This window comes from Syngnathus floridae, chromosome 2 (genome assembly GCF_059516105.1).
Source record: "Syngnathus floridae isolate MCC-2025c chromosome 2, RoL_Sflo_1.0, whole genome shotgun sequence".
Classification (NCBI taxonomy): domain Eukaryota; kingdom Metazoa; phylum Chordata; class Actinopteri; order Syngnathiformes; family Syngnathidae; genus Syngnathus; species Syngnathus floridae.
In genome coordinates, this window is record NC_142414.1 from 21,972,769 (window position 1) to 21,983,541 (window position 10,773).

Genomic DNA, 10,773 nt, shown 5'->3' on the forward strand with positions numbered 1-10,773 from the left:
TAATAATAATAATGCCTCATCTTTGCATTCATACATTTTAAAAAAGCATCTGAGTGAGACAACTGTCGATCACTAATCATTTTGATCTGCTTAGAGTGCCATAATTTGAATGTTGCGTCTGCTTTCCAGCTACAAACAAATGGTTGTTAAGTTTACTTTACAGCAAGCAACAGTATGACATTGCAAACGAGACAAGCAAATGAATAGCATCTATCTGGGAGTGTCGTCCCGCTTAAATGAGCTTATATTTGAATACAAATGGTGCAGCAACACATGTAAACAGACAATCTGAAAATACAAGTATATATATTTTATTCTTTAATGGTATTTCTATTCATTACGGTGGGGAGATGGTGTGACGTATGCGTGCTTTGAGTCCTGACTATACTCACCGAACAAATTCAACTCATATCTCAACACACATCTAGATTTGCTGATTGGCAGTGGGACCAGAGATTTCACTGAAAGTTTTAATCACACGGTATGTATGAAGAAAGAATTGACTCAGACAAGTTAGACAACAATAAAATTATGTTTGCATAAAAGGCAATTCTTTTTTTGACAGGTGCTGAAACATTTCAATAGATTTTGTTAATGAACCCCTTTAACTTCTAATTTCAACACTTTGAATGAAAGGATGAACTTTTTTTTAACAATTTAATTGCTGGTATCTCTTTTATTATAATGAATTGCTTTCCTAGATTATGAAAGTTTTGTTCGCCCCTTTTGATCTTTATTGACAATAAGCGGTTCGGAGAACGAATAAATAATTCTTAGAGTTATCATGCATATTATGACAAGATTATTCAACTCTTACTGCGCGCAGTGCAGTCACTGGGGGGCCTGCCTCTGGGCGTTTTCTGCTGTGATTCAAGCACATCCCTTTCATCCTCTCACTTGAAAAGTGGAGCGCAGTTCCGTTCGAGGTGTCACAGTCGTGCGCACTAAACAATTCCAGACGGAATCATGCGCGGAGACTGCGTGTTGCTCGCTGTTTTTTGGGTCGGTCTCGCCGCAGGGCTCCCTAACGATGCCATACACTGGACATACGCAGGTAAGTTTTTGTACACTTGGCACTTTAGCGCAAAGGTGAAGGAGGGGGCGGCGCGTGGAGTCGCAGGTTACATTTCACGTACGGCTAAAACTGATGCGTGAAATCTGAAAGATCAGACGCTTTGGAGTGGGTGGATTTGATGATGATAATAATAATCATCATCATCATCATAATAAAAATAATTGCAGTTTGTTTATATACCACTTAAACTCCCAAAACAACAAAAAACATATTTCTTTGTGATAAATTATTAAACACAGTAACAACCACAATAATAATGATAATAATAATAATAATAATAATAATAATAATAATAATAATAATAATAATAATAATAATAATAATAATAATAATAATGATAATAATAATAATAACAATAATAATAACACGAAGAAGAAGAACAACAATGGTTCCTCGGACACAGAATATACACAGCAACTAAATGGTTAATCATTTATTACACTGTTGAGAAACAATGATGAGTTGCAACAACATCAAGTTGGGCAAGTCCTGTCTGTGACTCCTTTAATCAACAATGGGAGGGGGAAAAAAAACGTAACAAACGTCCCATAAGTATGCATATAAAGTCACTTTGCGATGAATCCTTTGTTGATTTGGCAAACTGCGGAAATCACAGATATAATGCCCTGTACTCCATCACCCAAAGATTTAAAACACTTCCCAGATGTCATAAAAACATTTCTGTGGAATGTTTGCCAAAAGAGCGGCATCATTCCAGCCTGGACTGAAGTTGACTGGAGTCACTTTTTTTATTGTTTGTGACTGGAAAAAAATGTAAATTAATGTCATTTAAAAAAAAAAATAATTTGCTCTCTACAATATGGTAATTTTTAAAAACATGCAGTAGCATCATTGAATAAAATCTAAAGAATTAAACAGTTTGTACTGCCCATCCTGGTGTACCTATTATTATTATTATTATTATTATTATTATTATTATTATTATTATTATTATTATTATCATTATTATTTAAACCTTCTCACACATTGCTGTAGTATGTGTGGAATTGTGAGGCAAGAAATTATTTATAGTACTGTATTCCATTTTCAGCAAAATCTGGAAATAATGAGCACTATGAATACTTTCCGAATGTACTTTAGATAAAGTAAATTGAGGCATAAACCCCCTATTTTTTTGCTGATTTTATGTACAATATATATGAAGCGCCATATTTAACCATACCACATGAAAAAAAGTAGTCTTGTGAATCGTTCCAGATGTAAAGTGGCAACTTTGTGACATAACAGAAAATGCCCATAACATTTGATTTTCACACAGAGGGAGCTTTGGACCAGATGCACTGGCCAACTAAGTACCCCGCATGTGGGGGCAAGAAACAGTCCCCGATTGATATCCAAAGGCGCAGTGTGAGACACAATCCAGATATCTTGCAGCTGGAGTTGAGTGGATATGATGCTCAGAGAGGGACTTTTCTCATGTCTAACAATGGACACTCAGGTAAGTAAGTGGCACCGAATATCGAAAATGCTCTTAAAGGAAAGCAACGCTTTTCTGTCAATGTTTTCAACAGCTGTAAATATCGTATCGCCTATTTAATGAATGGATGGAACCTGACTGGAAGTTAGTGGTGTGGTTAAAAAGTTTGGACTACCCACATGTTTGCATGTTGTTTCCCAACAGTCCAAATTGACCTGCCGCCCACCATGAAGATCACAAAGGGCATGCCAGGAAAATACACAGCCGTTCAGATGCATCTGCACTGGGGTGGCTTGGACCTGGAGGCCAGCGGAGCGGAGCACACCATCGACGGAATTCGCTACATGGCAGAGGTAGACCAAATAAAACGTTCAGATGCAGCTTACCTCCATCAAGAGATGCGATAGGCGGACACCGGTGTTGTACAGCGCACGCTCTAGTGGTGACAGTGCTGTGATGTGAAACGCAAACATCCTGCAGGCTGCAAAAACATCAATTTGTCAAAGTGACAGTGCCTATGCATCAGTGGTGGACAAAGTAAGACCGGGTGGCTTTGTTCATCCGGCTCACCATCAAAGGGAAAAAAAGGGTCTCATCATTCATACCATTAAAAAAATTGTCAATGTGTTGTATAATACTTACAAACATTTTTACATTTACATTGCATTTTTAAATCTTATTAAATGGTCACTTTTTAACAATTGAATGATTTATTAATAACATAAGGGTGAATCATTGTATGAATTACTATATGAATTAAATTTCATACAGTGTACTCAAACGGATGGCCTCTTGTTATTTTTGTGTCTGTTCTTCCTTGTCTTTCAGCTCCATGTTGTCCACTACAATTCAGACAAGTACAAGAGCTTTACGGAGGCCAGAGATAAACCAGATGGGTTGGCTGTACTTGCCTTTTTCTACGAAGTATATAAGTATTCTTTTGCTTCTTTGACTGGCCATTTGCACATGAACACATCTCAGTCCTGCCATGCTTCTTATTGCTGACAATGAGATAGAGACATATTTAAAAAAGCTCATGTGAGATAACATATACCTAATAAGATTTCAAGTAGTTGAAGAGAGATTGTTAACCGAAGAATGTGCTCACGTGTCTTTTGCTATGGCAACACAGCCTTTATCATCCCTTGCGAGTTCCAACCGACCCAGGCTGGGGAGGGGTTGGTAATAATTAGAAAAATTATAGTAGAGAAACAAGGCAAGCTGATAATGGCAGTGTTTTTAAAATAGGCAGACTTCATCTTGACTCGCTTGTTGAAAAGGTCACGGTTCATGCGCACGCACAGTTTATGGACATGCAGATTACAAGCAGTGCTGTAAAGCAACTTTTATTGCTATGTTTCTGCAAAATCTATTTTTTCCCAGGATGGTCATTTTGAAAACACCTACTACAGTGACTTCATCTCCAACCTTGGCAAAATCAAGTATGCAGGTGAGTATCATGCATGGATGTCCTCACACGAGACGTGTTTGAGTCTCATGTGTACTAAATGACCCGTGGCAGGTCAGTCCATGACCATTTCCAGCTTGGATGTGCGCTCCATGCTCCCTGAGAACCTCAGCCATTTCTTCAGATATCAGGGCTCCCTCACCACACCGCCCTGCTACGAGAGCATCCTCTGGACCGTGTTCGATACACCCATCACGCTTTCGCATAACCAGGTAGGCTCAACGGCAGATTTGAATGTAATCTTTTAGAATCTTTACAATCCAGCTTCAATCCAGAGTCACGGGGTGCCTCCGTTTCCGTTTTTGTTGCATTCAGATCAGGAAGCTGGAGAGCACACTAATGGACATGGACAACAAGACCCTGTGGAACGACTACCGCATCGCTCAGCCTCTCAATGACCGAGTGGTGGAGTCGTCGTTCCTTCCTAGACTTGGGAAAGGATGTGCGTATTTTATGTACCGTATACTTGAGCACTCGGTCATTCAAAAAGAGATGAGACAAATGGTTGCCGTGTCCTTTCATTTCACCAGCCTTCTGCCGACAAGACGAGATCGAATCCAAGCTGCTGAAAATTGAAGGCCTGATAACATCTCTTGGAAGAACCGTGTACTCAGGTGAGTGACGTCTTGGCAAACTAGAAGGCTGAATCCAAATTCAAGCACTTGTTAATTCTTCACTGCTGTATGGCTTAGGTGGGCGACATGACTCACATCCAACCAAAAATGGTGAGCTCATGTATTTCCTGTTCACAGTACAGAAAGTGACTTACTATATAAATGTATCATTTCAGTCATGATACTTTTGAGACTTTTTGTTTTATTTGCTGGTGTGCCCTGAGATTCTTCTAATACCTCCATAACGATGGAGAAATTTACCCTTAGAAATATTACAGGTGTCTGGTTGCTTATAGTCTTTTTTTATCTGTCTTCATTAGAACGTCAAGCTTCATTTCCTCTGGTGCTGAACTTCCCTCAAGAGAATTCTGGTAGTTACGCCAGGGTTCACCTCGACCATCCGATGGATCTCGACTCGTTCACCATCTGTATGCACGTTGTACCCGAAACGGAGGGTGCGCACAACCTCATCTCCTATGCCAGCGACGGAGTCCACAATGAGCTGATGATCTCCATCAGCGAGGACAGAGATGCCAAGGAGATGGGCCTGTGGATCGGCAACGAGTTTGTTAACCTGCCGTACAACATCAAATCCCAAGACTGGGTCAACTACTGCATCACCTGGACGTCCGACAGTGGAGGAGTGACGCTGTGGGTCAACGGAATGGTCGGAGAGCGACGCTACCTAAAAAGTGGTCACACCATCATCTCCGGTGGGGTCTTCATCCTGGGCAACAACCAGGACGGGTTGCTGGGCATCTCCAACACCGACTCCTTTGCGGGAAAGTTGACCGATGTGAACGTCTGGGACTATGTGCTGACCACGGCAAATATCCGGGACCAGATGTCATGTGTGGGGGACGGTGTGGCACAGGGAAATGTGTTGAGTTGGGGTACCACCAAAATGAGCTTGTATGGGGGGGTCCAGCTGGGCAGTCAGCACAGATGCACCTGAAACACTGTCATGCTGCAGTTTAATCTTTCAAACGCATCGTACTGTAGCCTATAAAACCTAAAAAGTGGCTTAGTGTGAAACTCCTCACTTCCACTGAAAACCCAGACAAAGCATAGCTCCTCATTTAAATGTATCTCTCAATTGAAATATATAACTTCAATGTACTTCCTTCACATCATTTTATTTTTATTTGACTATAGACAAGGGGGTTTTAGTGACATTTTAGCGCATTGTTAAAAAAAAAGTGCAACACATAAGGCACAACTCCATTTTTTTTCTCTCCTGGGGCTTGACGCATATATAGAGGCTGAGAAAATAATCTACAACTATATTGTGGAATATCAAATAAAATTCTGAAGGTGTTAACCAGGGCTACAGATTTCTGACAGGGCTATTCATCTGAGGGTTTTTTTTGTTGCAAATAACAGCAGATATGATCAGGCAGAGGACATAAATGGTGACTTGGGGGCTTTGAATGCTTCACTAATAGTATAAATTTTACATCAATACGAGGCGCGGCAATCACAAAGAAACGAGACTGTGGCAGCTGCATTCGTGACTCAAAAGCAATGGCAAAGCATGACGGGAGTGTGTGATACACGCAAAAATCTGCAAAAGAAGCAAATGAGAGCGGAAAATGAAGGAGACTGGTGCAGAATAGTGATGAGGTGACAAAAGCAGTCAGCCATGCTGCCAGTTTCTTTATTGTCACTCCTCGTATTAAACGTCAACGGGGGCTTTATTCATACATTCATCATCTTTCTTTTGGGAATAAAGTTACATACTTAATGTCTATTTATGCCTCTAGTCGTGTGGTTATTTTTTCACGTTTGCTTCTGTAACATTTGTTAAAAATACAACTAGAGGAACATGCAGTGTGATGCAATTCCCATACCCCCCTAAAGCGAGGACTTCCTCTCATGTGAAAGATCTATTGGTGTCTTCAAAAGGCTGTGACCTTCTCGACTTCCTGCTGCTTTTCTTTGCTCCCTTTCAGTGACGCACTGCCATCGCCCAGTTTGATCTCCACTCTGTTCCTCTTGGCAAACATCTGGCAGATCTCAAGAAAGGTCTTGTTCTTGGTCTCGGGGACAACCAGCCAGATGTAGATCAGCGTGGCCAGACAAATAAAAGAAAAAACGACAAAGCTGTAGGGGCCAAGGCCTCTCTGAAGGGAAAAGGACACAAATTCTTTTTAAAGATGCAAAGGAAGAAAAGATGAACGAAACATGCATTTCCAAAGAAATTTATCAACCACCACCTGAAATGACATCATGAAATAAAATACCTTTCTGCGCTTGAGTACCACCAGTGGGATACATGCGCTCTCTAGTGTTCCGTGGAATAAACTACTGCAGCGCATATTCAGTTGCGTTGAACTTTTAAGTTGAGTATATTTGGATTTGAATACAATTCGGCTCAATACATTTTAATTAAATCATGGATAGCGTGTTCAGGTGCTCTTTTTTTTTTAAATTGCCCAATGTTTCAACCCATGGCTTTAAATAATATGAAAAAAAAATACTAAAACGTTTGCCTCATTTTTTAGGACCACTTGGGTCAAATATGTTAAATAAAAAGTTCGACAAACACTATTCTAGAGCATTCTGGACATTTAAAACATTGGCTATGCCTGCAATTACAATTGGCAGTATGTTATTAACAGTATGTTATTAACTGGGTGTGGTGATAGAGGGTGAGACTCAAGTGGTGCAACTAACCTCCATAAAAGGGAATAGCAGGCCAACGGTGAAGTTTGACAGCCAGTGGACAGAGCCTGCCACCATGAAGGCAGCAGGCCTGGCTGACTGCCGAAACATCTCAGTAGTCACCACATAAGGGATAGGACCTGCCAATGTCAAAGGGGGAACTTATGAGACAGATGATCAGTCACGTAGAAAGTGCAAAAGTCTCTAGCTGCACTCACTGGGTCCAATAGCATGACCACTGATGTAGATGATAACACACGTGATGCTAACATAGGGCATCCACGTCACACTTTCCTGTTGGCACAAGCAAGTTTTGTTATGTCAGTTTTCAAAATTAAATCCATCACACTATCTTAACTCACTGCAAGGGCAATGTTTAAAAGAATGTTTAATTTTAACATTCATGGTACAAGGTAAAATATAGGATGGGGAAATTATTTTTGAAAGTATTTGTAGGGAGTCAAATTTTCATCACTCTGGGTGTTGCAAATTTGAGGGCCCACTTTAAAAAAATAAAAAAATAAATCATCTACAGTTGGAAATGTGGGTATCACAACAAGTCATTCTAACAATGAGCACTTGAGGGCAGCAAAGCAACATAAAATAAAGTGATTGAGCTTGTCTGGGCAAACCTGGAAGGTGAGCGCCACCGTAAGGAGGATACATGCGCCGCAGCAAATCCCAAAACCACAGAGGAGTAGGAGTCGTCGTCCTGAGGCTTCCACAATGAAGACCTAGCGTTACAAATGACCAATTAATAATTTTTTTTAGAACTACAACTATCAGCTAAAATGAGAGGACCTACAGCCGCGATGGTCATGAAGACATTTACGGCACCTGTTCCCACTGTGACATACTGGATGTCATTCTTTGTGACTCCTGCGCTGGCATATATGCTGTCTGCATAATAGTAGATCTAGAAGAGTCAGAAAAGGATTTGGCATTAGCAAGAGTGTAAGAGGGCATACAAATGCGTGGAAAGTGAACCCCTGCAACAAGACCAAGCCCTGGCTGCCAGGAATGGCAAACAAATCAAGAAGGGTCATTCGTGGACTTGGATTGTCAATGGCGTACAGTCAAGGCCTGCATTCTCTGCTAGCCCAAAAGCTAACATGAAATGATTATATTTTATTTGTAATAGTATCTTGGCTGCACAGTTTCCAGTCATTTGTGGGGGGGGTTTGTCCAATCAGATTTGAGCGCCATGTAAACGTAATCTGCCCAATTACCTTCAGACTCCATGGGTGAAGTGGCTTTCTTATTTTAGCCAATTAAATTTTAGCTTCACCACTGCAAAGCAACAAGGATTATCTTAACTATGTGTGACTTCGTCTATGCTGAAAATTCAAAGAACAACCGGACAGAAGCTCCCCCAAATTCGCCTTGCATGGATAAAAAAGCAGGTCTCACCGCATTCACCCCTGACAGCTGCTGCCCCATGTTCATGACGACAATGGAGACCATCTGCCAGCGAAGGGAGCGCTGGCCAAGCAGGGACAGCACGGACAAACGACCCTCCACCCTCTCCGACTGGTCTTCCAGACACATCTCTGAAAGTTCTGCAGTCACATCGTCCATGCCACGCAGTCTCTGCAACGCTAAGGGAAGGTAGAGTCTGAACCGTTGTCATGTCAAAACCGGCTTCCCATTTGCAAGTCACCTTTCTTTGCGGTCGCCTCATCGCCTTTCTGGATGAGTGTGTACCTAGGGCTCTCCGGGAAGAAGGGCAGCAGGATGAGCTCAATCACAGCAGGAATGCCAGTAATGCCCAGCAGGAGGGTCCAACCTGAACAAACACGGGAAGTATGTTAGTTTTGACACAGGTTACTTGTAGAATTAAGAAAGATGCGAGAGCCATGAGACAGAAACACTCGAACGAATGTTCAGTATATTTTGACACAACAATTGTATTTGGTACTATGTGTGGCGGTGTCAACCTTTGCTGTTGCCTAGTAGGTTTCTGATTCCCAGCACTTGGGCACAGAGGATGCCAATGGTAATGAAAAGCTGCGGTACGATTCCTATGGCTCCTCTCAGGTTTTTGGGAGCGAGTTCGCCCAGATACATGGGCACCACGTTGGATGAAAGACCTGCGGCAAAAGGGCATGACGCTCCAGATGCATTTGAAACCTGTGGACTTCATCATTTTCAACATGTCAGACCTGCGCAGATGCCCACAATGAACCGAGCCACGATAATGATCTCATAAGATTTGGCCAGCTCACTGACTCCCATCATCAATGCGGGCACGATGGAGAAGATGTTGTTGAAGAGGAGGGCGCCCTTTCTGTCAGGCCACATAAATATTGTTTGCACTATTTTGCGATGCACGACAGGTGGCATGCGCACTTACGAGACACAGCATTAGGTACCCCTGCAGTGTTGTAATTAGAGCAAATAGGAAAGGTGACCTTTGTAAGCATATTATCATCATAAGGTCTTTTGTACTGGATCTCATTACATTGTACAGGTGCTTTAGCGTGTCAAGCATGATTACCTTCCTAATTTGTTGACCAGCGGTGCCACCATGAGAGAGCCAAAGAAGCCTCCCAGCGGGTACATAGACACGGACAGAGACCATAGCACAGTCAGCAGGTTCTCCTCCATTGGTTTAGCATAACGCTCGAGGAAGGTGACGTTGTAAAAGTGCTGCATGAACTAAAGCGGGACCCAAAACAGAACACATGACCTGAATCCAGCATCATTGACGTGTGCGTTTCTTGGAAGGTTACCGGAGCTGGAGAATTGATGACAGCAACATTGTATCCATACTGGAAGGACGAGCCAAATGTAGATATGAGTGTGGCCAGTGCCAGGACCACAGTTAATCTCTACAAAAGCCATACAGTAGGAATGTTTTTATCCAGATTACAATCTGGAGTTCTTTTGGATGAATGGCATGTGTGACACTCACCCCTTTCTTCTTTGCACATTCCTCAGCGTCCATCGTGGCCATTTGTCATTCAATAAGAAAAAGTGCACTTTGGTAAACTGCACTTGTGGTTTCTGCCCTTTGAACATGTCTTCATGGCAGCGAAGAGCAGATATTTGTTTATTGCTTTTATGTTGCTGACAGTGCTCACTCACTTAGTGTGGGTTAAACAACTGTTGCGCAATAGGCTGGAGGCACACCTATTACACAAAAAAGAATTGTAACAGAACCTAAAAAAGTGGCACAGCCGGATCGGCGCCTAAATTACACGGTCGTGTGTTTGGTTTTCATTTCCATTAAGAATGCTTATTGTTAAATACTACAACAATGACAAAATTATAATTTACTTCTACTGATCATGATTATCATGAATATTCTATTTACTTCTTATACATATATACATATATAATCAGCATCATAAAAACAATTATAGTTGTTTATTGGCTGAGAGAGAGACCTTTCAAAGTCATTTTTTAACCACTCCTGACCTCCACCACCCCAAAACAATCTCATTTCATGGGGCTGGCCAACTCTGCTAAAGTCACCCACATCCTTAATTGAACATATCATTGGTAAAAGTAT

The 10,773-nt window shown here is 41.6% G+C and overlaps 2 protein-coding genes across 2 annotated transcripts; one reads left to right on the plus strand and one right to left on the minus strand.

Moving 5' to 3' along the window:
• The first annotated feature begins 889 nt into the window (after positions 1–889).
• On the plus strand, positions 890–6,345 carry ca6 (carbonic anhydrase 6). Its single transcript, XM_088369383.1, has 10 exons — positions 890–1,054; positions 2,355–2,534; positions 2,718–2,866; positions 3,342–3,437; positions 3,897–3,963; positions 4,036–4,193; positions 4,297–4,423; positions 4,512–4,595; positions 4,674–4,706; positions 4,916–6,345. The coding sequence occupies exons 1-10, from the start codon at positions 967–969 to the stop codon at positions 5,548–5,550; spliced, it is 1,617 nt and encodes a 538-aa protein (XP_088225509.1). The 5' UTR covers positions 890–966; the 3' UTR covers positions 5,551–6,345.
• Positions 5,155–10,324, minus strand: slc2a5 (solute carrier family 2 member 5). The gene is made up of 12 exons (XM_088369384.1): positions 10,174–10,324; positions 9,992–10,090; positions 9,757–9,917; positions 9,422–9,546; positions 9,197–9,349; positions 8,920–9,045; positions 8,670–8,857; positions 8,065–8,175; positions 7,892–7,993; positions 7,478–7,553; positions 7,272–7,399; positions 5,155–6,718 (listed from the first exon to the last, which is right to left on the minus strand). The coding sequence occupies exons 1-12, from the start codon at positions 10,213–10,215 to the stop codon at positions 6,494–6,496; spliced, it is 1,536 nt and encodes a 511-aa protein (XP_088225510.1). The 5' UTR covers positions 10,216–10,324; the 3' UTR covers positions 5,155–6,493.
• Positions 10,325–10,773: the final 449 nt, after the last annotated feature.